Source organism: Arachis hypogaea, chromosome 9 (assembly GCF_003086295.3).
Source record: "Arachis hypogaea cultivar Tifrunner chromosome 9, arahy.Tifrunner.gnm2.J5K5, whole genome shotgun sequence".
NCBI classification, from domain to species: domain Eukaryota; kingdom Viridiplantae; phylum Streptophyta; class Magnoliopsida; order Fabales; family Fabaceae; genus Arachis; species Arachis hypogaea.
The window spans coordinates 5649207-5676436 of NC_092044.1; the positions used below are offsets into that span (position 1 = coordinate 5649207).

Genomic DNA, 27230 nt, shown 5'->3' on the forward strand with positions numbered 1-27230 from the left:
AAAACCACTAGGATTTTTACCCCTTCACACCACTTTCGGAAAAGGGGAATAATCAAGGACTCTGAGCATAGACTTCATAGTCATCGATGAAGGGTCAGCCTACAATGCCTTAATTGGCAGGACTACCCTTAATCGCCTTGGAGCAGTGGTATCCACTCTCCACCTTTGCATGAAATTTCCGACTCCAGGAGGAATAGCAACGGTGAGGGGAGATCAAAAATTGGCAAGAAAATGCTACAATGAAAGCCTAAATCTGAGAGGAAAAGGCAAAGAAGTCCACACCATAGAGCTAGGCGGCACAAGGACCAGAGAAGAGCTGCGACCCCAACCGGGAGGAAAAACCGAGGAGATACAAGTCGGAGAGGAGGAAGGAAAAAACACTTACATAGGAGCCAACCTAGGGGAAACCCTAAAACAAAGGTTGGGAGAACTCCTGAGAGCTAATTCTGACCTCTTCGCATGGAAGGCTTCCGACATGCCCGGGATTGATCCCGAGCTCATGTCCCACAAGCTCTCGGTTTACCCAGGGTCCCGACCTGTACAACAAAGAAGACGCAAGCTCGGCCCGGAACGAGCCCAAATAGCAGAAGAGCAAGTACAGGTGCTCCTGGAAGCCGGCTTTATTAGAGAGGTCAAGTACCCAACATGGCTAGCCAATGTAGTGCTAGTCAAAAAACAGAATGGTAAATGGAGAATGTGCGTCGACTATACCGACTTGAATAAGGCATGTCCTAAGGACCCTTATCCCCTACCAAGTATTGATACCCTGGTAGATTCCAGCTCGGGGTACCAATACTTATCATTCATGGACGCCTACTCGGGATATAACCAAATCCCGATGTATGAACCCGACCAGGAGAAAACATCTTTCATCACACCCAGAGCCAACTATTGCTACGTGGTCATGCCATTCGGACTAAAGAATGCAGGAGCCATGTATCAAAGGCTGATGAATAAAGTGTTTTCCCCCCATCTAGGGAGCCTAATGGAAGTATACGTTGACGACATGCTAGTAAAAACCAAGCAAGAAGCCGACCTCTTAACCGACCTCTCACAAGTCTTTGATACCATAAGGTTGCATGGGATGAGACTAAATCCTACAAAGTGCGCCTTCGCGGTCGAGGCAGGAAAATTTCTAGGGTTCATGCTAACACAAAGAGGGATTGAGGCCAATCCCGACAAATGCAGAGCCATCCTAGAAATGAAAAGCCCGACTTGTTTAAGAGAGGTTCAGCAGCTCAATGATCGACTTGCAGCCCTCTCCAGATTTTTGGCAGGATCGGCACTAAAATCCCTTCCACTATTTTCCTTATTAAGGAAGGGATGTCAGTTTGAATGGACTCCGGAATGCGAGGAGGCGTTCCAGGAGTTCAAAAAATTCCTAAGTCAACCTCCTATCTTAAACCGACCAATACCGGGGAAGGACCTCGTCCTATACCTATCCGTAGCAAACAGGGCTGTCTCATCAGCTCTGATAAGAGAAGACGAGGTCGGACAACACCCGGTCTATTTCATCAGCAAGGTCCTGCAAGGCCCTGAACTAAGGTACCACAAACTAGAAAAGTTTGCCTACTCCTTAGTGATAGCCTCGCGAAGGCTACGACCTTACTTTCAAGCTGACACAATAAGGGTCCGTACGAACCAGCCCATGAAGCAAATCCTCCAAAAGACGGATGTTGCAGGGAGAATGGTTCAATGGGCAATAGAACTTTCCGAGTTCGATCTGAGATACGAAACTCGGACAGCAATCAAATCCCAATGTCTCGCCGACTTCGTTGCAGAGTATGCGGGGGATCAAGAGGAAAAGCCGACTACATGGGAACTCTATGTAGACGGATCCTCCAACAAAACAGGGAGCGGCGCAGGCATAATATTAGTTGATGAAAGAGGAACCCAGATAGAGGTCTCCTTAAAATTTGAATTTCCGGCTTCAAATAATCAGGCAGAATATGAAGCCTTGATAGCCAGACTAAAATTGGCAGAAGAAGTTGGTGCTACAAAAGTGATGATATACAGCGACTCACAAGTGGTGACCTCCCAAATAAGTGGAGAATATCAGGCAAAGGACCCTAATATGAAGAGGTACTTGGAAAAAACCTTGGAGCACCTTGGGCGCTTTGCAGAAACTGAGGTCAAACACATAACTCGGGATCTAAATAGCAGAGCGGATGCCCTATCCAAGTTAGCAAGTACCAAACCAGGAGGGAACAATAGAAGCCTGATTCAAGAAACCCTCCAAGAGCCATCGGTAGCAAAAACAGAAGATAAGCAAGAGATACTTGAGGTAGTCGGTTTAAACCTCGGATGGATGAATCCCTTAGTCGAATACCTGAAATTCGACATCCTCCCTAAGGAGGAGAAAGAAGCTAAAAAGATCCGAAGGGAAGCACAACATTACACTTTGGTGAGAAATGTACTCTACAGAAGAGGGATATCAACACCATTGTTAAAGTGCGTACCGACCTCAAGAACCGCCGAGGTGTTGGAGGAAATACATAGTGGGATCTGCGGAAATCAACTCGGAGCAAGATCACTAGCCAGAAAAGTGATCCGAGCTGGATTCTACTGGCCGACCTTACAAAAAGATGCCACAGAATTTGTGAAAAAGTGTCAACCGTGCCAGATGCATGCAAATTTCCACGTGGCCCCCCCAGAGGAGCTCATTAGTATCACTTCTCCATGGCCTTTCGCAAAATGGGGAATGGATTTGTTAGGTCCTTTTCCCCAAGCGCCAGGACAAGTCAAATACTTGATCGTGGGAATAGATTACTTCACAAAGTGGATAGAAGCAGAACCACTAGCCACTATCACCGCCCAAAGAAGTCGCAGATTCCTTTACAAAAATATCATCACAAGATATGGGATACCTTATTCCATTACTACGGATAACGGAACCCAATTCACCGACGCCACTTTCCGAAGCTTAGTAGCCAGTATGAAAATAAAACATCAATTCACCTCGGTGGAACACCCGCAAGCGAATGGACAAGCCGAGGCAGCCAACAAAGTCATACTGGCAGGACTAAAGAAGAGACTGCAGGAAGCAAAGGGAGCTTGGGCTGAAGAGCTCCCTCAGGTGCTATGGGCCTATAGGACAACCCCCCAATCCGCCACAGGAGAAACACCCTTCCGACTAGTCTATGGTGTGGAAGCCATGATTCCCATAGAAATCAATGAGCAAAGCCCAAGGGTAATTCTCCACGACGAGGTCGAAAATATACAGGGGCACAAAGAGGAGCTCGACTTGCTCCCCGAAGTCCGAGAAGGTGCCCAGATAAGAGAAGCGGCATTGAAACAAAGGATGACTACCAGATACAACAAGAAAGTCATTCGAAGAACATTTGCCCCGGATGAATTGGTCCTCATCAGAAATGACATTGGAGTCAACAAATCAGGAGAAGGAAAGCTCGCCGCAAATTGGAAGGGACCATACAAAATCAAGGAAGTGTTAGGGAAAGGTTATTATAAAGTAACCGACCTGAACGGCACTGAGCTTCCAAGGTCGTGGCATGCTTGTAACATGAAAAGGTACTACAGTTAAAAGCGAACTCTACTCCCTGATGTACTCTTTTCCCAACTTCATGATTTTTTCCCAAAAGAGTTTTTTCTGGAGAAGGGTTTTTAACGAGGCATCATAGTAGAGACTAAGGGAAAATAGGCTATAAAAACCCTTAGTAGCAAGAAGGTACCTTCCCAATTAATAAAGATCTTTTTCATTTACAATATCTCTTATAATATCCTTCTTTATTTTTCTAAGTTTTTCTACGAAACGCGCCGACTTAAGCTCAACAAAACGTGAAAATCCCATGAACCGACCTAGATGGTCGTCAGGATAAAACGACGAGGTACAAGTCGGCGTAAAGAGGTTATATGAGTTGATCGTGAAAACTCGGGAACGATCCGACTCTTAAGTCGAAATGAGAACCCGAGCAAAACGAACTCGGAAGTACTCCGAGTAGAAGAAAAACGCATCGCAAAAATAGCCTAAGTCATAAAAGCTCACTAAAGCAAAGTTGAGCATAGAGGATAGCAAAAAGAGATGGGGAAAACCTGAGAAAAAGTTTAAAGGCTGCACAAAAGCCCTTGAACGAATAGGCCTGAGAAAACAATGCAAGTCAACAAAAGGTTTTCAGAAAAAAGATCAAAGAGGGTTTTGAAATATCGAAACTAGAAAAGCATACACGCACAAGGTAACTTAGAACCCTTATCCAAAAAAGGGCATTTATTTTTCTACACCCTCATTCAAAAAGGGCACACACCAGAAATATTTTTGTTTACGGCCTTAAAAGGCCAAGAGAAATTGTTCACACAACATATAAATAAAGTTTAAAAAAGGGGGGACCCACAGGCCGAGCCCCCATATAGCCATGAAAAAATAAAGTCATCTTTTTAGAGGAGTAGAGGAATCACCACCACCAGATTCAGGAGGAGCGCCACCAGGACCAGGAAGAGAAGCTGGAGAGGAAGTCGGAAAAACGGTTGAAGAACTCGGAGCATCTTTGGAACGAGGAGGAGACTCAATAATCCTCTGCCCCCGAGTCTTCAGGTCTGACTCAGAAACGACCTCGGGGACAGGAGGATCAACGATGGCGCCGTCAATAACAACTTTGTCAGGATGCAAAGGAGACAGATCCAAGTCAGGAGCGATAACTCTGACCTGCTCCAGAAAAATCCTCCAAGATTCCTCGGCGCCATCGGCAATAGAGTCTTCTAACTCCTCATACGCCTTCCGAGAATTAAACAGGTCAGTTTTCACGGACACATGATCCTTGAATAGGCTTTGATAGCTGGCCTGTGCCGTCTTCCTCAATTCTGCTTCCATATTACATTGGGCCTGCAAAGTTTTTCCTTTCTCCCGAAGGGTATCTCTCTCCTCCTTTAACTTGGCAATTTCTTTCTTCAACTTCCCCTCATGCTCTTCATATATACGGAGCCTCCCCTCCAGCTCCTCGACCTTCGAGGACGCCCCTAAGGAGCTGAGAGGAGCCCTATCAAAAATATCTAAGAGCTTGCCGCAGACCCCCGCCGCCTTAAGGCTCTCCTCGACCATGGTGGTAAGGTGGCTCCGAACAGACATATCATCCATACCTATACGGGCATAAGGATAGATATTCTTTCGGACAAAGGCAAGAGCATCCGCCTTAACCTCCCCAGAAGAGTCAGACTCTAGGAGCTTGCGCTTCTTGGGATCGGGAGCAGGTCGGACGACAGGGGACGGCTGAGAGGGAGTTGAAGAAGAAATCACCATAGGATTGGAAAGAGTTCCAACATTACGAGGAGGAGGAGGAGGAGAGATAACCCTGGCATCCCCAGATCGAGCGCGAGACTTAGCTTTAGCCTCCTGGACCCTTTGAAAAGATTCTTGAGCGTTTTTCTTTGCCATTTCTGAAAAGGAAAACAAATAGCTAAAGAATCAAACAAGTCGGAATATTAGGTTAACAAGTCGGGAATTCAACATACTATAAAAAACTACCTAGCTGTGATTGAACAAAGGTCGGAGACCCTTGGAGAAATTTTTTGGTATCCAAATAGGGGGCCCTCCCCCAAACTTCTCGGAGGAACCCCACGACAGCAACCTCTACCTCATCCAGATCATCCAAACTATATTTCTCGCAAGGGGTGGCCTCTAGCCAGTATAAAGGAAAGCGGGGAAAAGAGTTGTCATCCAAGAAAAAGGGATGGTGACCCTCTACAGCTTGCACTTTGAAAAAGAAATTTTTAAAATCATGGAAAGATTAATCAAAAAGGGTAAAAATCCTCCGACCTTGTATGGCTCGGAAGGAAACCCATTGTTGTTTATTATTCAGCCCGCTAAAAGGCTTAGTCATATGAAAAAGATGGAAAAAGATCTTCAGAGTAGTCGGAAAATCCAGAGCAAGGCTAATAAATTGGTAAATTTTCAAGAAACCCCAGGAGTTGGGATGAAGCTGGGTAGGGGCAACACGACAATGCTGTAGAACAGACATCTCAAAATCCGAAAAGGGCAGAAAGACGCCCAGACGGGTGATCATACACTCATACATAAAGAAGAAGTGGGGGGCTGTGTCGTTGGCTCTCCCATGACAAACCCGGTCCTCTAAACTGGGAACAAGCAACTCATATTTAGGCTCATCTTCCTCCGAGGTACAGAGCCGATGATGAGTACGAAGGTGAGTAATAAACTCCGCATCCACCAACGGCTCTTCCCCCAGAACTGTAACATCAACCCAATCTACAGAGGCCATTTTTCTTTCCCTAAAGGTAAATGAAGAAAACCTACAAAAGGAAAAAGAAAAAGAAAAAAATCAAAAAGGTCTCTAGAAAGGAGAAAAGAGCCAAGCAAAGTCTACAAAACTATCCCTCTACAAAACCAAGTCATGCAAAAGAAGAAGAAAGAAGCTAACCTCTTTTTGAAAATAAGGAAGCAGAAGTCTCCGGAAGTATGGTACGTATAAACACAGCACGAACAAAGAAAGAGGAAGTTTGAAAGATTGCAGAAACGGAAAAACGAAAGAGAGGGAAAACATTTATAAACATGCTAAGGGGCATAATGGTAAAAGCGGAGCAGTCATTAATGAGGTTGCACCGTTACCAAAGCCCTCAATGCTTCCCTAACGGACACGACGCTTGAATTGACGTAACTGTCAGAAACAAAGGGTCGCGAAAATCACGTCGGTTTATAAGACCCATGTTCTCTCCAAATAAGTCGGCTACGAACCCGAGTTAAATACTTGAACCCAAACTCTAAAAAGACTTTGGGCTCAAGTAGGGGCACTGTTCATACCCTGGCCCAATGATGAAGGCCCAGGTCCAAATAAAAGGCCCAATCTGAAGGATTAAGCCTAGCTAAGTACCGACCTTCACATAAGAAGTCGGTACCAACCACGACTTAGTCTGAAGAAGTCGGATGTGAGATTAGTTGGCAGATAAACGCTTATTCAAATGAGTAACCGCCCCTAAAATCTCTCTAACCGCTTCATAAAGCCATATCTTAACCTCCCCAAAGATAATGGGGACGGTTAACACCCTAAAGATACGGCACTACTCCAACGGTGGTTATTGGCTCACCACTATAAATACACTGACACCCCTCAGGTATCTCTAAGCCCAATACTCTCTAGACCTGCTTACACTCTTGCTAACTTAGGCATCGGAGTGTCCTTGCAGGTACCACCCTCCATTCACCCACGCGAACAAGTCGGACGGAGCCTCCCGAGTTGCAGATCCATCCGGAGTCCTCCTCCTTCATACGTTTGGGCCACCCAACGCCATCCATCTTATTAATCTCCGGTTACCCACCGTAACAATATCTATATAGCGTTGAGAATTAAACAGCATATATTAAAGATTATAAAAATAAATAAAAAATAATTAAGGATATATTTTTTCCTTACAAAAAGATTTGATTCTTCTTTTTAAATATAAAAAAATTTAGCCATTCTTAATAATTTTGGTATTAAAAATCCTTTTTAACAATTAAATCTTTCTAATAGTCTTTTATAATGATTTTTCCATTTTTATTTGCTATTTAACAATATATAATATATATATTATGCAAACATTTTAATGAATATAATCAAAGTTTTCAAGGATAACAACATAACTTATACTAATTAAATAGAAATAATAAAAATTAAAATTAAATGACATAGTCTTCTCATATTCAATTAAAGAAGTTGCGGATTCGAGTCTTATAAAAAAAATAGAAATTAAAATCAAAACTGTACATGAAAACTTACCGTATATTTCTTCCTGTCAAACCAGTTCTGGGGATCCACGTTCACATCATAATCACAGTCACGTGATTTTATTTATTTATTTAAAAAAAAAATTTATACGTTTCAGATGATTATTAAATAACAATCATTGATTCATTGTAACAGTCACATGTTTCTTCTTTATCTCTTCTCTTTCCGTTAAAATAAAATTCCCAGTATTGCCACGCAGAATCTCTCTTATCCCTTTCATTCACACCAAAAAATAAAAATAAAAAAGAAAAAGAAAAAGAAAAGTCTCCTATGACACATTGACACTGGTATGATATGGAACACCCAGACACCGCAATTTCTCTGGTAATTCAATTTTCTCAACTTTTCCGTTATCTGTTTTGGTTTCCGGGAAAATAACCGATTCCATTTTCCTTTCTCTTTCTATGCTTTCATGAACGGATCTATCAGAGATCGAGCTTAACGTTCGGTGAAACACTCTGTGCGGTGTGCATTCCGCTTATCGGAATCGTTGAAGCTCTCTTCGTCAGCTTAGCTGGTTGCTTCGATTTCCATGGCGACAAGCAAAGCAAGAAAAACCAGATCCCTAGCTCTTTTGATGACATCCTTCGCCTCGCCAAGGATTCTCCATGTTCGTTTCTTCTCTTTTTCTTTGATTCGATTCGGTTTTATTCCTTTCGCCTTGGTTCGTTATGGAAATGTAATTTTTATTTTCCTTTCCGGAAATGATTGATTTTCTGTTGCTTTGGTTGTTCAGTTACGGTTAATGAAATTGAGGCGCTGCGTGAGTTGTTCAAGAAGTTGAGTAGCTCAATTATTGATGATGGACTTATTCACAAGGTACTTACAGTAATTTCTGCATTGTCTGGATCTATTATTCAAGTTTGTTCGTGATAATTTTCTGTTTTTTGGAAATTCATTTTTAACTACTTGTCTGCTCGATATTTTATTCGTTAAATTAGTGCACTATTCTAATTTGTTCTTTTGAGCAAAATCCTTTAAGGACTTCAATGCAACTTTTCCCTCTTTATTAAATTTAAGGACTACTGGGCATGATGTTTACAATTTAAAACACAAAAATGAAGGTTTACTTTAATCCATTGATGTCAAGAATTAGTTTGAATTTTCACACCGTTGTATCAAGTTGTTGTCAGTGAGGTTTACACGGTAGAAACTAGAAAATCTTATAGGTTCTTTATGAGTGCTTTTTAAGCCCGCTGTACCTTGGCCTTAGTGGGATGCTCAAAGCAAATTTTGTGTTTTGATATGAAAAATAATAGAGTTTTTGTGAATTCAGCACTAATAAGTACAATAACTGAAATTCAAGGATTAAATTTTATTGATAGAATAACTTCAAGAAATAATTTGCTAATTTACTCAATAAAACATGTATCTATATTTAACCATGAAGTTGTATTGATTGTGTGTACAGTATGGTAAGCTTCAATGAAAATATTTGACAATGGCAACTTTGTCTGGGATATCTTTTTGCTGCCAATATTGTGCATTGTTTGGTAGTTTCTTAGTTTTTGTTGAAATATCTTTGTTGACTATTACACTTTTTGTTTGAACAATGTTGTTGAATTTGTGGTTAGATTGCATCCAGTAATACTTCTCTTTTTGTTATTTGAAGGAAGAGCTGCAATTGGCACTATTGAAGACCCCAGTTGGCGAGAATCTTTTCCTTGATAGGGTAATTCATCTTTAATGTCGTTTCATTTCTCTTTACCTTTCCCAATCCCCCCCCCCCCTCTCTTAAATATGGTTTCTTGCTCTTAGTCTTATCCCTATTTGTTGTATTAAAAGAAAGGAAAATCTAAGTTGCATGGAAAACATCTTTCAAGGAATCAGAATTTTCACAAGTATTTCATTGAATAAAAATGGTGAATGTAATTTTCCACCATATGATAATGTTTTATGGTTCACACAACTCACTTCTATATCACTTCCGAACTGATACTTTTTTACCAATGTAACCCTTGAACTAAAACAATAACTTGAAATCCTTTCGCCACTTTGTATCTGAGAAAAACTCTTTGAAAGATGTGGTGTCTTTTCTTTTCTTTTCTTTTTTGAGTTTTTATATTTGACTTGTCTAATCTGGGCCCTTTTGATTTATGACCTTTCCTAGGTGTTTGATCTCTTCGATGAAAAAAGAAATGGTGTTATAGAATTTGAGGAATTTGTGCATGCTCTCAGTATCTTTCATCCATATGCTTCTTTAGAAAAGAAAATTGATTGTAAGACTTCAGTAAGCATTTTTAAGACGTACTCTTCATACCACCGATTCTAATTTCATTCTTATTTATGGAAAGTTGACCCCTTTTGTTGTTTGCTTGTAGTTGCTTTTAGATTGTATGACCTGAGACAAACTGGATATATCGAACGGGAAGAAGTGAGTATCTTGGCATGTCCAGGTTATGAAATTGTTATTGGCCTAAATTTGTTTCTGTCAGCATAGGATAATAGTATGTTGATTTTTTCTTTTTAGTGCGGTATTGGTTGGATTTGAGGATTTTTATGACGAATAATTCTGATGGTAGTAGCTTCTGTTTGTCAAATCCATGGATATAAAAAAAAAAGTTGTAGTTACAGAGATGTTCACTATTTTATATAACATTAGTTTCTGCAAAATTTTCATCTTATCAATGTTTGGAACTGTTCTGTTAACCTGTAACATTTTCCAGGTTAGGCAAATGGTGGTTGCGATAATGTCTGAATGTGACATGCATTTGGAAGATGAAGTTCTTGAAAGCATTATTGATAAGGTAAAAGATGTGCAGCAGCATTTTTCTTCCGTCTTTGATAATTTTAAAATGCTTCCATCGGATAACTTTTTCGCCCATTTTTTATTAGACATTTCAAGATGCTGATACTGACAATGATGGTAAGATAAGCAAAGAAGAATGGAGGGAATATGTTCTTCGGCACCCGTCCCTATTGAAGCACATGACTCTTCCTTACCTCAAGTAATTTACATCCTTTTCTTACCACTTTGAGTGACATATTTGTTTTCCATGGTCATTGGGTTCTTGTCATTACTTTCTATCACCATGCATCAATTAAACTCTTACTCAGTAAATTAGGTATTTTGATTATTCGCTCTTAATGGCTTTTTCAATTTAATCTCTTTTTATGGCCCTTTATATTTCAAACAGTTTTAATTTTGATAGATTGCTTTTTATTTTTCTCAATTTGGTCCTCCACACTTCAAATTGTTTTCATTTTTGCTCCACCTCCAAACTGGCAGAAATCTTCTGTTGTCTGGCAGTAACTGATTGAAAAACTATTTGAAATACAAGGATCGAATTGACAAAAAGAAAAGCTAAAATATAAGGGAGTAAATTGTATACGATTTGTTATTTATTATTGCAATGGTTGGTATTTAGCTGAATCATATATTTTCATTTTGTTTGGTCACTTTGCCAGGGACGTAACCACGGTATTTACCAGCTTCATTTTCAACACTGAAGTTGATGATTCCCACTGGCAGAGAGGTATCATAAGCTATAAAAATTAAGGAGTGGAAGCAGCAGATTCTTGTGATTCCTTTATTGAACCAGAGAAATTTGGTGGAAGCAATGGACCAAAGCACCGTCCCTGAAGAAATTTTGATAGGGGTGTTCAAAACCCAAGCCAAATTGAACACAAAGGTTTAACTGTACATGATTGTTTGGTTTGCTCTGTTTACCTTTAAGCCTCGGTTTGGTGCAGTGCAAAACATTTATTTGTACAGTACAAAAGAGGCGACCAAGTTGATTGGAAGGATAATGTAATATATTTATTCTTAATGCATCAAAATTATCATTGATGTTGACCACAAAAATATCGAGTAGATGAATTCAATATCAAGTTAGAAGCCAAAAATGAAATTGCCTGCTGTCAAAGGTAATATTCCATACGAAATTTGATCCCACTTGGGGAAAAATAAGTTGAAGGCTTTACATTGCTTGATGGAAGATTCATGAATTGCAACTAGCATCTTTGTAAATGTGACAAGTGTTAAAATCGCTTCTATATGTAAGAAAAAAAAAAATTTCCCTACTTTATATTTTATAAATTTTTTATGTATTGGTTGTGGTTGAAGTTTGCTGATATGCGTAGTTCTTTCCATGGTTGGTACATTTTGAGTTTTTGGGGCAGCTCAACACTGCTCAAGATTCTACTCTCTTCACAAAGATAGGCATCTTCCTTTTCATTCTTACAGTGGGGAAGTTCACTATTGTATCTTCTTCAGCATACCATCTGCATGTCAAATTAAATTTTAAGATCACTAACAATATTTAAATGTTTTAACCTTCATTGAATGCCAATCTTTTTTGTCCATAATATCACTCAACGCTAGCATCTACCTACTTATTTTTTAGTTAAGTAGAAGTTTCAAAAAGCTGGAGTAAAGGATATTTAGACCTAAAACTCAACTTGACTCCTGTCTCTTTCTAAAAATATATGGTAACTTTTCTTAAATATTCTTCACGTTTGTAAAATATAACACTAAACACCATGATAAACATAATACTAGCGTCTTCTAATAAAAATTGATGTTTACTTAATTTCACTGTCATTTTTGGCAAAATAAATAAATAAATAATGAACTTCACAAATCCCGGAGGTTTTGATGTAATTTATCTGTAAATAAATGGAGTATATTAAACTCTTTATATTATTGTTGTTACCTGAACTGAGTAACAAAGTGGTGTAGAAATATAAAAGCTTCAAGCCTAGCTAATTCAAGTCCAGGACAGAGTCTTTGTCCACCTCCAAAAGGTGTGAAATTACAATTGTTTAACTCTTTGTCCTGAAATTTCTTCAATGTATCATTTAAAAGCTTAAAAAAATAACACAAGATAAAAGCAAAGAAATTTACAAATAAGCAGAGAGTAGAGGGCTTCCCTTACTTGCCACCTCCATGGATTGAATTGATATGGGATGTTAAAGTTTTTTTCATCTAGATGAACTGATCTAAAATTTGCAAGAACACACCACCCTTTTGGTATTAAGTACCCTTTTATTTTAACATCTTTTGTTGCCTTTCTCATAGCACCAATTATAATATTTCCCATTCTCAAAGTTTCTGTGATAACCTATATAAGTAGAACACATAATAATAATTAGTTTAAAATTGTGGACTAATTTTTTTTATTTAATTATTCTATTGGTCTCTATAATTTTACAAAATTTTTAATTAGGTCTCTATAATTTTTTTTTCTTTCAATTAAGTCCCTATACTATTTTTTATTTTATAATTAGGTCATTCTTAGTGTAAAAAATATTAGAGTTAACTGAATATTTTTTTGCAAATTAAAGGTATCCATAATTAAAAATTTAACGGTTCCGCTACGTTACCAACTCCCAATTTCTGCCAACTCTTATATAATTGTGTTTCATGAAAGTGTGTTCATGGATGTGTCTAATAAAAATGTCTTTTTTATAACTGTGTTTAATAGAAGTGTCTTTATAGATATATTTTCTGGATGTGTCTCTTTATATATGTATTTAAAATATATTAATTATTAGACACATCTACGAACACACTTCCATGAAACGCAAATATAAATAAGAGTTGGCAGAAGTTGGCAGATAATATGTTGGTACCCTATACTTTTCCAAAATTTAACTATATCTTTGACCGCATGTATTTTAAAAAAAAAATATTCTATTAATTTTAATATTTTTTATATAAAAAGAACCTAATTACAAAATTAAAAGTAGTGTAAAGATCTTATTGAAAAAAATATATAAAGACTTAATTAAAAATTTGGTAAAACTATAGAGACGAATAGAATAATTAAACCTTTTTTTTTCTCTTTATGAGTAGCCATTTTTGCCTTACCAATTGAGTAAATGGCAATAATGATAAGTAATCGCTCCAACACAAGGTCTCCCCAAGATGATATTTCTGTTTCTTAAGCTTCATATTTTCCTCCTGAGAGTCGTAAGAAAATCATACCAAGACATTATTCAAAAACTGTTTTTTATAATAAGTGTTTTAACAAACTAGTATAGTAAAAGAATCTATACATTATTTTTTTAACAACTATGTTAGGTGTATACTAAAATTAGTCACTAAAGTCAGCAAACAGTATAAAATACATGTTAGAATATAAAATACATATCGAAAATAAATTATATCACACATGTATTTATATATAAATACATTGTTAACTGATTTTAGTAGCTGATTTTAGTGTACGAGTAACATTTTTATCTTTTAATTCATTTTTTCTAATTTTATATTTAATAAGTATTTAAACTACACTAACTTTTATGATCATGAGTGATGAGTATACTTTAATTTAAATTGAGCAATGCTAATTATGATTTGTTGTCATTTAATTAAGAGTCAAACCGTTAATTGTTGCAAAGCAGCAGGATATTCAGATAAATACTTGATAGCTAATGTGATAAGAAGTGGCACTGAGTCCTCTCCAGGAATCATCATATCAATAATGTTATGTGCTATCAAATCATCTGTTAATTCCTCACTTGAATCATTAAGAAGCACATCTAATACATCCTTTGGAACTTTGGTGATGCCACTCTTTCTTCTTTCTTGGATTATTCTTAGCACTAATTTCACCATTTTCTTTTTTGCCTGAAGACAAAAATGAATCACTATTACCCGGATTTTCTTTGACATTATTAGAGGATATATTATATATGACGCATTTTTATTTTTAAAAACATAACTAAGTTCCTTTGAAATTCAAGTTATGTGACACTGAGTATTCTTATCATTTTTATATAAAATGCTACATGAAAAAAAAAATATATATATATATATATTTCGGTGACTACAGTATTTTAAAAGTATTGCTAAAATTAAAATAATATTTTTTATTATTAAACAACATTTTTTAAAAAAATATTGCTTAAAAAAAGTGTTATCAAAATATATAAAAAAAAATGTGGCTTTAATTTAACAATACTTATATAATCACTGTAGTCACCGTAATATAGTCATACTAAAATTTAATATATATATATAACATAAGATGGGTAATATATAACAAATTAAACAGTAGTATTGTGTGTAATAACTTGAGAAAGCAACCACAAACGGATGGGCTTACTTGTAAAGATTGATGAAGTTGAGTTCCTGGTAGGTTTATGGGTAAAGACATAATGCCAGAGATGAATTCTTGAAAATATTTCCTTATAAGCTCCATCTCTTCACTTGGATCCAAATTAATCAATGCCTTCACTAATAATTGAAAGGCAATCTGGTGACAAAAAAAAAAAATTGTACCTTGTAAACATGTTTGTTTGAAAAATTATGACTATCAATAATTCCATAAAGATAACTAGCTAGATTTCTTTTTGTTAACAAAAATAGGACCACAAAAAAAACAAGTACACTCAAATTATTATTAGTTGCTGATTGCTACAGTACGATGATAAATTTATACGTACCGATACGTTTAAAATATGGACAAATAACAATAAAATATGTGGAATTTATTTTCCACGTCAATATTTAAGTTTTTCTTTTTTAAATATATAGTATATCACCACTTTTACTAAAAGACACTTTTAATTAAATAAAAATAAAAAATATTTATTTATTTAATTTTATAAAAAGACTTAAACATCTTTCCTTTATTTGATTAGACAAAAATACCCTTTTAAATTAATCAAATTTTAAAATTCAATTAATCCTAATTTTATAATTTCAAATAATTGAAACAACAAAACAAAAACACATTAAAAAAACAAAAAATTAAAATTATTCTTTTCATCTATGTTAAACATATTAAAAAAATAAAAAATCAAAATTATTCTTCATCTGCCTTCGGAAACCTTCTCGTTCAGCTACGAAGGTTTCAGTGTTCCTCGTCTTCTCTCCTCTTCCTATCCTCTCTCTCTGTCTCTGTCTGCTCATCGATCTCTCTCATCTGTCTCTCCTGATCAGGGTTAACCGCCAATGGCACAAGGCCCGCCACCTCCGATGCCGCCTGGGCAATTTGCACCACCCAGGCCCAGTGGTGGGCCTCCCAGCCTTTCCCTGTTCCGCCATAGTTTGGGCAACAGCCTATGGGTCCTCCACCACCTGGTCAGATGGTGAGAGGGCCTCCTGCTCCGCCAAGGCCGGGGATTCCCGCCCCGTCTCCGCCTCATCCTGGGATGCCTCCTCCACCTGGCAGCGGCGTTCCGGTGTTCGGACCTCCTCGCCCAGGCATGCCTCCTCCACCGAACCCACAAAACCAGCAACAGCAGTAGTGGTAATGAACTAGGTAATTTCTTTTTTTTTTCTTCTATTTTGATTTGTTTCTGATAACTAATATAGCTTGTGTCTTATGGTTATCTAGCATAATTTGTGTAGGATTATATTTTTCTTTTTGTTTTTGTCTAAGATTGTGATGTCTTGATGGACGAAGAGTGGTCATAGAAGTTCATGAAATTAAGATACGATGGAAATTTGCAGTTTTGAAATAAAAATGAAATTGTTCATCATGTATTTTGGTATTATGATTTGTAGATATGTTAGAATGCTATCACTAGAAGCAATTAGCTGCAGACAAAGAAGACAGTATTTGGCATATCATAGTCATACTCAAACAGTTTATGAGTTTACTTTTGGATATAGGGTATAATCCTAATAAATCATTTTGTTAGTTTATGATTGAGTAACAGAAGGAAATCAGTTAGTTGGTATAAAGTTTATTAGTATAATGGTACCAGCAACTTACATGAGTTTTGTGATAAATCTTTTGTCTTTCACTTGTACCTTTTTATATGTGGGTTTATTTATAGGGAATTTCTATGGATTTTCTTCCTTTGTGTTTGTGATTTGACTGTGAATCCTGCTAATTGAATTAGGTAGCCTTCATTGTCAAACAATTTTGGTTTATTTAAATAATAATGTAGCTAATTTGAACTATCTATGGATGACTTTATTATGAATAAACTATCTATAGATGCTTTTGTTCTCCCCCAAAATGAAATACACTGTCTCTCACTTTTCATAGTTGAGCTGAACCCGTGACCATGTATCTTAGATTTCAGTTTTCATTTTATTCTCTTATTCACTTATCCATAGTCATTGAAGTTGTTATTAATTCCAAGGTCAAACTCGATACCTCCTGCTGAAGATTCTCGTTTATCCTCAAGTCTGGATTCATTCCGTGGTTTTCATGCAGGATTGTAGTCAGCACAACTGTTTAGCTTTATTTTGGGCATTTCAATGCTAGTCAATGGTATTTTGCTAATAAATAACGGAATAAAATTTACTTGGTTAATATTTTTGTCTCTCTGTGGATGACAAATAACAGGAATTTAGATTCTCTAAAGTTTAAATTTCACTTTAGAGGGTAAAGTGTGATCTCTCACTATTTATTTCATAAGTGGGGCCAAGAAAAAAATATGAGAGAGAAACCATTCAATAATGAGAGATTACACTTTACTCTCTAAAGTGAAAATTGAAAATTCAGAGGATCCAAATTCAATAACAAAATCAAAAGAGAAGGAGAGGGGGGGGGTGGGGGGGGGGAAGATAATTAGAATAACTTAGTATACTTCTGTCACATATGTTCCCGTTTTCTGTCGAATATATTTCATTGCCTTGCATAAAACAGATTTTCAGAACAAGCATGTTTTGTAGGATGTGATTAAATTTGTCACATCTATTTGGTATAAAGCTAATGTTCTTTTTAGAGGACTTTCCCACTTAAACATGTTGAGATTTGTAAGCTACACGTCATAGAAAGCACTTTAAATCCCCCTCTCTCCCTCTCCTTTTTTGTCCCATGATCTTCTACAGAGGATCTCTTACCATCCATTTCCTTTTATTATCTTCTCTCGTTCTTAATCATATTCTTTTTTATAGAAAAATGCATTTCATTAATCAAATAATAGAAATTATTGAAGCTGAATTAACTGATTGACCCCTTAGACTATATATTTGGAATATAAATTAAAGAGTGATTCTAGGTAACCAACTTTTTTGGCCAACATCAGCCAACTTTTTTAAAATTATTTTGTTTATCTTAAAATCTAGACGCTAACTCGTAAATCTTTAACCTTAAATCCTAAATTATAAACCTAAACACTAATGTTGGCTAACTAAAAGGTGGTTCTCTATACTTTCGTTAAATTAAAACATGATACAGATTGTATGTATCGTATGTTTTGTTTATCTCATTTTGGTTGGATACTTTTACATGAGCTGAATAATTTGGTATTAATATTATTATACGAGTAGTACATTCTATTCATTCTATATACCAAAAGTATTTACCACTAGTTAGAAGTGGGGCTGTCACCTGGTGTTCTCCGTGACCAATCTGTTCTTTAATTGTACGGTCATATCCATTGAATTGTGTGCCTCTGATTTTTTCTATCTGCATTTTCAGCAACCTTTATTTTTTGCTGACATGTTAACATTACTTTCAGCCAGTTCACTGGTTATTGTAGAATCTGTGGGCTAAATTTTTTATGAAGAAATCCATTTTTTTGTATGGTCACTAGTTACAACTAATTTATTAAATCTTTAACTTGGATTTGTATTAGCATCTTGTAGTTCATTTTTGTCTTATCTGCTCTGACCTATGGTTAACTAGCATCCCTCATTTTTTCTCTACTAAACAGAGATGTTTAAATTACTGTGCAGCTAAATTCGAGTTGTTATTGTTGGTGCTCTGAAGAATTGAAGATTTGGACCTTGGACATGTGCATGTTGCAAACCATCTTGTAGTTAAGCGGTGATTGTTGCTTGTACAACCTAGATCATTCTCTTGTTAGGGAATTTTTTAAAATGTGTTGATGAGAAGTTATATGTTAGAAAATCATGTTTTCGGGGAGGTTATGCTATTGCAGCCTGAGCATTAAACTTATAAATCAATTGTGTAGATTGTCAAGAAAGGAACAAAAATATGATGCCGGATTGCAAAGATAGTGTACTGATTTGTGAGTGTAGGACCGATCTGTGACCCCCATATATTTCCGATTACATAATATACTTATGACTTGGGTAATGTTGAGCAATCTTTTTAGCTATCTACAATTATTAGATAAAGGATAGCTAGTGGTTCAAATAAAACGTTCCATGGATAATTTAAATGGAACAGTAAATGTGCTATTTGTTTCACCAAACATTTTCCCCCATTTTACTGGAAACATTCATAATTGGAAAATTTTGTAATCAGAACTTGCTTATTCTGTATGTAAGAGATCTCAACTAACATAATTATACAACTTTCCTTTACAAGATTAACAACTCTAATACATATACAATTTTTCATCAAGCTGTGTCAGCCATGGATGGTATTTTAAAATCTACTTGGAATATCTTTCTTCTGATTTGAGCTGTTGGATTCTTTGCCGTAGTCTACGCCGGTGGTCATGAATTTTCCAAAGGCCATGTCCCAATATAACCGTTGAGTATATGCCATGTGTGATAATGGGAGCTAGAATGTTATTTGTCTGTCACATAACCATTGCCAATTAGTTTATCCTTGAAACTATTACACAAAACCGAAAAATATTTTCAGAAGATTATATAAAATGTAAAGATAAGAAGATTACTTGAATCCATTCAAAACCCAAGTAGAGGGCAAGAAGTCCTTCAAGAAGAGGGGAATATATCTTTTTCATTTGGCGCTTCTCATACCATGCTGCAAACCGAAAGCAGATAGTGCAATCAGACTCATGAAACAGATATAATAAGTAGAAACTGCTTAATCAATGACTAGTAGATATTATATCATAGAGAAACTTTATAACTTTATGACTTTATTCCACCACTTTCTGAACCAAATGAAACTTTGTTCAATCTATGAATCTATGAACTGATTCTAATGCTTTGCAGCAGGGATAAGTAATTGAACCTTCAAACAGCTTTTTCAAATCTTGACAGCCCGAGTGAGATTGCAAAACAGGTGCCACAACATAAGTGGGATCTGAAAGAAGTAAACAAATAAGCAAGAGATCGTTAAGCAAGCTTAAAAACAAAATAAGTCAATACAAAGGGAAAACATGTTGAAGGGCAATAAGAAGAGGACCTTTGGGCGAGGTAGCCACATAATAGAGAGAACCAGTAAGAACAGCTGTGAGTACAGCTGCAAATGCTTGCGCAAAAGGTACAAATGGAGGCAATACCCCTGTCTACAATTTTGCAAATAAATCACCATTTAGCCACTGGAATGAAAACTTTTGCTTTGGATACTTGTAATAAGTAGCCCTTGTCAGATGGTATAACTGAAAAAGGAATAGTAACTTGAGCAATAGGTTATTGGTAGGAACTCGCGTCAACAACTTCTGTAAATCCAAAAGCTTTTGCTGCGGCAACAACAAACACAATAACAAATAATGAACCAAGGATTGTGCTAGGTGAAAAAACAATATTCAGATCGATTTCAGGACTGATTTTGGCACCTTTTTCACACTTATGTGGATTCTTATCCACGCCAATTATTCGAGATGCTCCCCTTAGTTTTGCACCTTGTGCAACCTAATTAAAGGAGAATTCATAAATTATCTTGTAGTTTGGAAATGATAATTAGTAATCAATTGAGAACTGAAAAGTTAAGATAGACAGAGTTATTTGCTGCACTTACAGAAAGGCCAACAGTTCCGAGACCAAATATCACCCCAGTTGATCCTTTTGTCACATTAGCAACATTCCATGCTGCGCCTAGACCTTCCATGAGTGACATAATCAATCAGAAACCAAGAATTTATCAATGGAATTAAGAGTTATGAATTCATCGAAGCAAGGCAGCAACTAGAGTTTAGTGGGCACTCTAATATTACTTTTAGATCAAGACTATACTCTAAGAAAATGCATGAAATGCCACTTTGATTCTAGACATATTATGTTTCAATACATGAAATGCCACATATAAGAACCATTCCCAACCCAAGCAAAACGTGAACTTCTAAGTTTAAGTTAAGCAATCATTATTTCAGGCATTCAATAAGCCCAACAACACATGAAGTCAGTATTTTGTATTAACAACTTCTGAAGAGGCAGCAGCTATGTATGAGCGTGAGAATCCATCAACCCAGTTAAATAGTTTCCAGTAAGTATCAGAACAAGAAAATTACAAATACAAGAAATAGAAAGCCTAAGATCATTATGAAACTATACTTACTTTTAAATCATGTGAAAGTTTTAAATTTTCTTCAAGATCGCTTTTTCTTTTGGCCAACTCATTAGATGCAGCTGTGATGGCTTCATTTTGCTTGTCATTGACTGCCTAATAAACAAAAAATATGTGAATTTGGGAATTGTAGTTCAACAAACTGCTGAAAGATAACCATAAATAACAAAGACATCAATAGTGATTTACTGAGTGAAACATAATAGAATAGTGAAAGACACACATATGAGCTGAGTAACTTTACCTTTTTTCCCTGATCAGGCAGCATATTCAAAACTGAGCATAAATGAACTTTTAATTATTTAAACAAAAGCTGCATTAACCAGCCCCTTCTCTCGGGTATAATCCAAATCACCCGAACTCCCACTTCCACTTCAAAATCCCAGAAAAAAGGGAAAACCCCACTTGCACTAGAACTCCCACATCAAGAGGGAATGATCAAAATGTAAAGAAATATCCCTCAGAGCTAATAAATAAGATAAAATATAAGCACATGAATCCAAAAATTGCAATTAACATGAGAAAAGCATGGATTGCATGTACAGAGGCAGCATCAAACTTAATTTCACAAGTACAGTTCAGCAGGGCAGCAGGTAGAATCAGGTCACATGAAACAGAAACAGCACAGCAATGATCACACCAACATCATTCAGCAAACAAGCAGTATTAAGCCATGTTGGATAATCAAGAACGGAGCAATTATCAGGCCTAGAATCCTCTAACCACAACCTAGCTACCTAACAGCATATATATCTATCTATCCTAACAAACATAATTAATCCGCAATCTAACTAAAAATAACAACAGAATCAATAAAAGAAAGTAAAGAAACAAAGCAGGAAGCAGGGATGAGGCAGGGACCTGGAATGTAGCAGAGACAGACTGGGAAATGGAAAGGGAAGAAGAGCAGAAGTAGTGCCGCCCAGAGTTGGTGGTGGCTGGCTGAGCTCGCGGCAGAACAATGCAGGGCAAAGAGATTCAGCTTCTCTCTGTGGCAGTGACGAGAGCGCGCGGGGGGCGGGGGGGGGGGGGGGCAGAAGCGTTCGAAGGGAAGAGGAGAGGCGAGAAGAGAAGAGGGAAGGTAAGAATGGTGGTCAGCTTGCCGGACGGTGGGTCGCCGGATGGAGAGCACGGAGAGAGAGGAGCGGTGAGAGGGGGTGAGAAGAGGGAAGAAAAATAGCCAGAGAGGGAGGTGACTAATTTAGGGTTCAGCAGCTTCGTTTAGTTTAGCCTTTCCTTCTTTTTTCTTCTTTTCTTTTTTTTTAAAGAGACAAAACGACGCAGTTTAGGGGTATTACTTTCAAACCAAAAATCCGCTAAAAAATCGGAAGGTTCTGTCGGTTTATCGGTTAACCATCGGTTCGATCGGTTTTTATTGATTTTTTGTCAAGCGGTTTCTGACCTTATTCGAACTGGTTAGGTGACCGGATCTCGTTTATTCTGGTAGAACCGGCCAGTCCGGTTCAGTTTTTTAGAACCATGGTTACGTTCCTCTAACCAATGACACCGTTTTGAGCAAATTTTAGAAAATCGGTCGGGTCCTGGTTCGGTTCGACTGGCGGTTCTCGACCGATTCGACGGTCCAACGACGGTTTCTGATCTTTCGTTTTGATATATGATCGATTCGTTTTTTTACGGTTACAGTTCGAACTGGTTTTCAGATTTGGTCCGACCGTTTCCCTCGGTTCACGATTTGACCGGTTCGACCAGTCGATTCGAACCATTTTCAAAACTGCGTTTTTTCCTTATTCCAAAAATCTGGCCAGGTGACGGTTCGGTTCGACCGACCAATTCGTGGCCAGTTCGACGGTTCAATTGCGGTTTTTGAAATTGGGGGTTTTAACATTTGTCCGAGTTGTTTTTTGTAGCGGTTCAAGGTTCAACCAGTTCAACCGGCCGGTCCAAACCGATTTTCAGAAGATAGATTATAACCATTCTCTCCTGTTGTTTTTATTTTAAAATGCTTAATATATTTTAGTATCAAATTTTCAATTCAGCTTACAATACAGAAGTGGTTCAAGGAATCTAAATGCTAGAGTGAAAATTAAGCTTCATCTAAATTCAACTAAAATCGAACGAAAGACAGAAACATTAATTTTCAACAAGAGTCCATAAAAAATATAGTGCATAATAATTTTTTAAGTAAAAGAGATGAAACTAACAAGTCTTAGTAGTTAATATAAACTAAACATGACTACATGACAATTACAATTATTTAATTTTTGTTTGACTCATTTTGTTTATACTTATTGTAATTCCTAGTAGCAGATTCAATGACATTACGCAGCATCAAGTTGTGGGGCCTTAGAATCAAATCCAACGCAAGTCGCATCCTTGTACCATCATTAACCTGAAAAATATAAATATTTTAGGTTACCAACAAACCATACACATTAGCAATTGAAGTACTATTTTTTTTCAGCAAAGAAAATTACATTTATTGTATAACTATATGTCTTCCTATAGTTTGTCATCCAGGTTGCCATCCATACCCACAATCATTACTGTGTTAAATAAGACGCGGTTAGCTTATGCAGATAAAAATTTAAAAGAGGAAAACACAAATACAGATATTCCTTACGAGCCAGGAGCTTGTTCTCCTATTTCTAGTATATCCACAAATGCAAAATCAAGTATCCTTGGCTTGAACGGAGTGTTGTATTTATAGAACGAGTCATACTTGAGCATATCTTCCAGATATTTTGCCTATTTATATAGGAAAAAAATTAAATAAAGGACGATATTTGAAACCTAAAAAATGTCATAAAAGTGAAAATGGGAAAAGTTAATTTACCAGCTTTACTATACTCGATCTCTTTTGCTCTTATCTGTAGCAATCGGTAGGGAGTCTAGCAGAATTGTTTGATGATTGCAAAATAAAAATAACCAGATACCAATGTGTGTTGTTCTCGTTGACAAGTAAAAAAATCTAGCACAAACTTTCACGTATTAGAATAGAACTAGATACAATTTTTTTTAATAAAAGGTATAATCAGTTCATAAAGATAAATGCCAAAGTGTATAGTGTGGTGATATGTTATGCTTTCTTATTCAATGACTACTTATTATGTTGATACTCAACTTGGAAACAACACTAGATCCCGTTTATGGCTTGCTCAGCAAGAAGAATCTGTTGCTAAGAGAGCTCTTTACAATAGATGAACGCAACGCTGCCTAAGATTAAACTGAAAAGGTCATCTTGCAAGGTTCAGGTTCATGTTCAGTTAGCATAATACCACAGATGATCAACATTTTCTATCTCAACATTTTTTGAAATTGATAATCCTTTGTCTCCTGACATTTTTAAATTAGAATCTGAGGTGTTAAGTGATCATGTTAACCCTCAAAGTCAAAATTTAATATTTAGATATTTCTTTTTACTATTTAACTTTGAGTTTGTATTTTGATAAGATCATATGAATTTGGTTGATGATTTTTTGTGTAGTGTTTTAAATTTGGAAGATATTTTAAGATGTTTATTTATAATTTATTTATTATTTTATTTATAGCGATTTTTTCCGGTTGAATCACGGTTGGACCGGTTGGATCAATAAACCAATAAACCAGTGACTAGAGCGGTTTGATGATCGATCCGGTTTTTTAGAACTTTATTTACAAGTATAATAACAATTGTTAGACCAGCCTATGCCAGTAATTAACAGTTGTTAGACCAGCCGGCTTTTGGAGTGTTACCGGTTCAAACGAAAGGCCTCCAAACGCCGTCGTTTTTATTTCTTCATTAAAAAAAAAAAAACAGATTCAGAATCAAACCCCTCTTCGATAGATACCCTTTGGCCCTTTCTCCCTCTGAAAACTTGGAAAGAAGTATAGAACTCAAAAACCCAACCCTAAACCCTCTTCGATACCCAGCCACCATCCCACTTTCATCGCGAGCCCTTGCGCCGGGTGGAACTGCCGTTCGCCATCACTTCTCATTCTTCCGTCGCCGCCACTTCCCTCCTCCCTCGCCGCCGGTAAGCACTGCTGCTTCAATATATTTTTGCTTGTTTGTAATAATGCTGATTCTGAGTGCTGAGATATGATACTGAATTAATGATTTTGTTAATTTTGCTTATTCTGAGTGCTTATTTTCTGAAATAATATTGTTGTTGAATTTCTGATTTCTATTTCATGAGTTAATTTTATTGATGTTAATTTATTTAATTGTTGAATGCTGGTGCGATTCTAAATTCAATTTAATTTTCATTCTGAGTTGGAATTGGATTCAATTTAGTTTTTGTTGCTTATGTGTTGAAAAAGTGGCATTATTCTTTACAATAAACGGTACCTGAAGCCTGCAGTGCGATGAGTGAATCCATGTTTATGGCTGCTGCGTTAAACCCTCCCAAAACCCCCTTCAAAATCAACCTCACACCCGTTCTTCCGCCTCCCCCAACCTCCTCCGCACTCACTTTCAAACCAAACAACAACTTCCCCACACTCTCCGCCGCCGCACAACCCAACAACAAGAACACGCCGCTCTGCTCGACACCTTCGCAACAGCACACGCAAGAACCAAGTGCTCCAATCCATCAGAACCACCTCCCCCTTCAACTGCCTCTCCGAAACAAATCTTCACCATACGGTTCTCGCCCTCACCTCCAAAACCAGGGAAAGGTGCATATTTCCTTCTTTAATCCCTCTCCAATTTATCTACTCATTAATACAAATGAATGGAAGTCGAGATTTCTAGTAAAATTGCAACAGTAATATAAAAGCAGAAAACATTGCACTAAAAAAAAATCATTTGAAAAATTGATGAATTTGGTTACATGTGGTCTTATGGCACAGGTTAGAGACATATATGATAGTGGAGAGTACCTTGTTTTGGTTACTACTGATCGCCAGAGTGCATTTGATAGAATCCTTGCTTCAATTCCCTTCAAGGGACAGGTTTGTGTTCTTATTCTCTAACCTTGTTCTTTGTATGAACAGTTTACTTGGTTGATCATGGATCACACTCAATGTTCTTTATTCCCACTTGCAGGTTCTTAACTAGACAAGCTTGTGGTGGTTTGAGAGAACCCAGCATATAACTGCTAATGCCGTTGTGTCCACTCCTGATCCTAATGTTACCATAGCAAAGAAATGTTCTGTTTTCCCTGTTGAGTTTGTTGGTGAGTATTTTGTTAATTGGTATTTCGGATTTGGTGCTTGCATACACATTTTATCAAATGATTTCAATGGCTATGAATTGGCATATTATGTTTGGTATAGGTTGTGGAGGAGGAGTTAGTTTGCTGGAAATGATAGCTTGAAAAGTACGATAGAAATAGAATATATTCAATTCTGTATTCTATAGACCCCTTTCTGAGGATATATTTAAAACTTACAAGCAGCAGAAATTCTACCAAGAAGTGTTTTTTTAAATAAAAGAAATTATATAAATAAAGCTTAAAACCAAAGACAGATGAACATTTAACTCTCATAGAAATCATGCTTGGTCTTTGCCAATTGCGCCATGTATTTAACTTGTATACTTGTCAACCAAACCGATGTCTTTGGCTACACATTGTTACTGAATAATGAATGATGAATATTTCATTAACTTATGTCACATTGCTCTGGATCTTTCTTTCTTCTTATACTCCTCTCTTCACATGAAGTCTCAGGGAATATTGCTCTGCCTCTTTGCCTTGGTATATGCTATGACAATCATCTTTGTAGTTTAGGAATTTTTTTTATCTTAATTTAAGGTTAATTAGGCATATTTTGAAGGATAGCAAAGCCATCCTTCTTTTTCGGGTATGATATCAAAGTATCTTATCCAATTAGTTTCCCTTTGATAACAATTAATTGAGAGACAAAAGATGGAAGAAATTCAGTAAGTTAATAGGATTTTGGTATGTCCAGCTGTTTCTAATGAGTGTGAGGCTAGCCTAGCAGTTAAGAATAGAGTGCCAATATGTGGAAAGACATTCTTGCAACCAATGTACATTTCTCTTAAATACAACCTGTCTACAAAAAAGGTACCTGTTCTTGTGCACCGGTAGCCCCTTGCTGAATCACTGCTCATTCTTGATTATATTGAGAGACTGGAAGCAAACCCTCGCCTTTCTTGAGAATTTTAGTTCATTATGCTCATTATGTATCATATATTACTATCTAATGAGAAGATACTTATATTATGTATCAAATATTACTATTTAATTTAATAATCATAATGTGTCACATGACACTCTTATTAAAATTGAGAGAAAATATTTTTTTTTCAAAATTAATAAACTCCTTTCCTAAATTCTCTCATCTATATCTCTCCATTTTTTCTATTTCTCTCTACTATTTTACTCTATATATAATTATATTTATATTAGTAATTTGACAAATCAAAATATGTCATCCGATATTTTTTTATAATTAAAATGTTTTAAATGTAAAAGTATACATATTAAATTATTTTAAATTTTAGATAACGAATGTTAAA

General features: G+C 36.5%; 2 protein-coding genes and 2 long non-coding RNA genes across 8 annotated transcripts; 2 read left to right on the forward strand and 2 right to left on the reverse strand.

Moving 5' to 3' along the window:
- The first annotated feature begins 7796 nt into the window (after window positions 1-7796).
- On the forward strand, window positions 7797-11532 carry LOC112710099 (calcineurin B-like protein 10). Its single transcript, XM_025762200.3, has 9 exons — window positions 7797-8051; window positions 8157-8337; window positions 8464-8546; window positions 9340-9399; window positions 9838-9946; window positions 10049-10101; window positions 10394-10474; window positions 10563-10675; window positions 11136-11532. The coding sequence occupies exons 1-9, from the start codon at window positions 8022-8024 to the stop codon at window positions 11224-11226; spliced, it is 801 nt and encodes a 266-aa protein (XP_025617985.1). The 5' UTR covers window positions 7797-8021; the 3' UTR covers window positions 11227-11532.
- A 46-nt stretch (window positions 11533-11578) lies between these two features.
- On the reverse strand, window positions 11579-14923 carry LOC112710103 (3-epi-6-deoxocathasterone 23-monooxygenase CYP90D1-like). The gene is made up of 6 exons (XM_025760706.3): window positions 14780-14923; window positions 14056-14301; window positions 13540-13632; window positions 12605-12790; window positions 12383-12504; window positions 11579-11951 (listed from the first exon to the last, which is right to left on the reverse strand). Exons 1-6 carry the CDS (start codon window positions 14873-14875, stop codon window positions 11861-11863), a joined length of 834 nt encoding a protein of 277 aa, XP_025616491.2. The 5' UTR covers window positions 14876-14923; the 3' UTR covers window positions 11579-11860.
- Window positions 14924-15334: 411 nt separating this feature from the next.
- LOC112710100 (uncharacterized) lies at window positions 15335-18679 on the forward strand. Its single transcript, XR_003156672.3, has 2 exons — window positions 15335-15940; window positions 18316-18679. It is a non-coding gene; the product is annotated as an uncharacterized lncRNA (long non-coding RNA).
- Window positions 18680-19531: 852 nt separating this feature from the next.
- LOC112710102 (uncharacterized) lies at window positions 19532-22044 on the reverse strand. Of its 5 annotated transcripts, none has more exons than XR_003811583.2 (6): window positions 21668-22044; window positions 20798-20902; window positions 20261-20343; window positions 20079-20154; window positions 19706-19982; window positions 19532-19603 (listed from the first exon to the last, which is right to left on the reverse strand). It is a non-coding gene; the product is annotated as an uncharacterized lncRNA (long non-coding RNA). The 5 variants fall into 5 exon arrangements; XR_011865274.1 differs by having other exon boundaries at window positions 21051-22044; XR_011865276.1 differs by having other exon boundaries at window positions 20798-20898; window positions 21668-22035.
- Between the last annotated feature and the right edge of the window lie 5186 nt (window positions 22045-27230).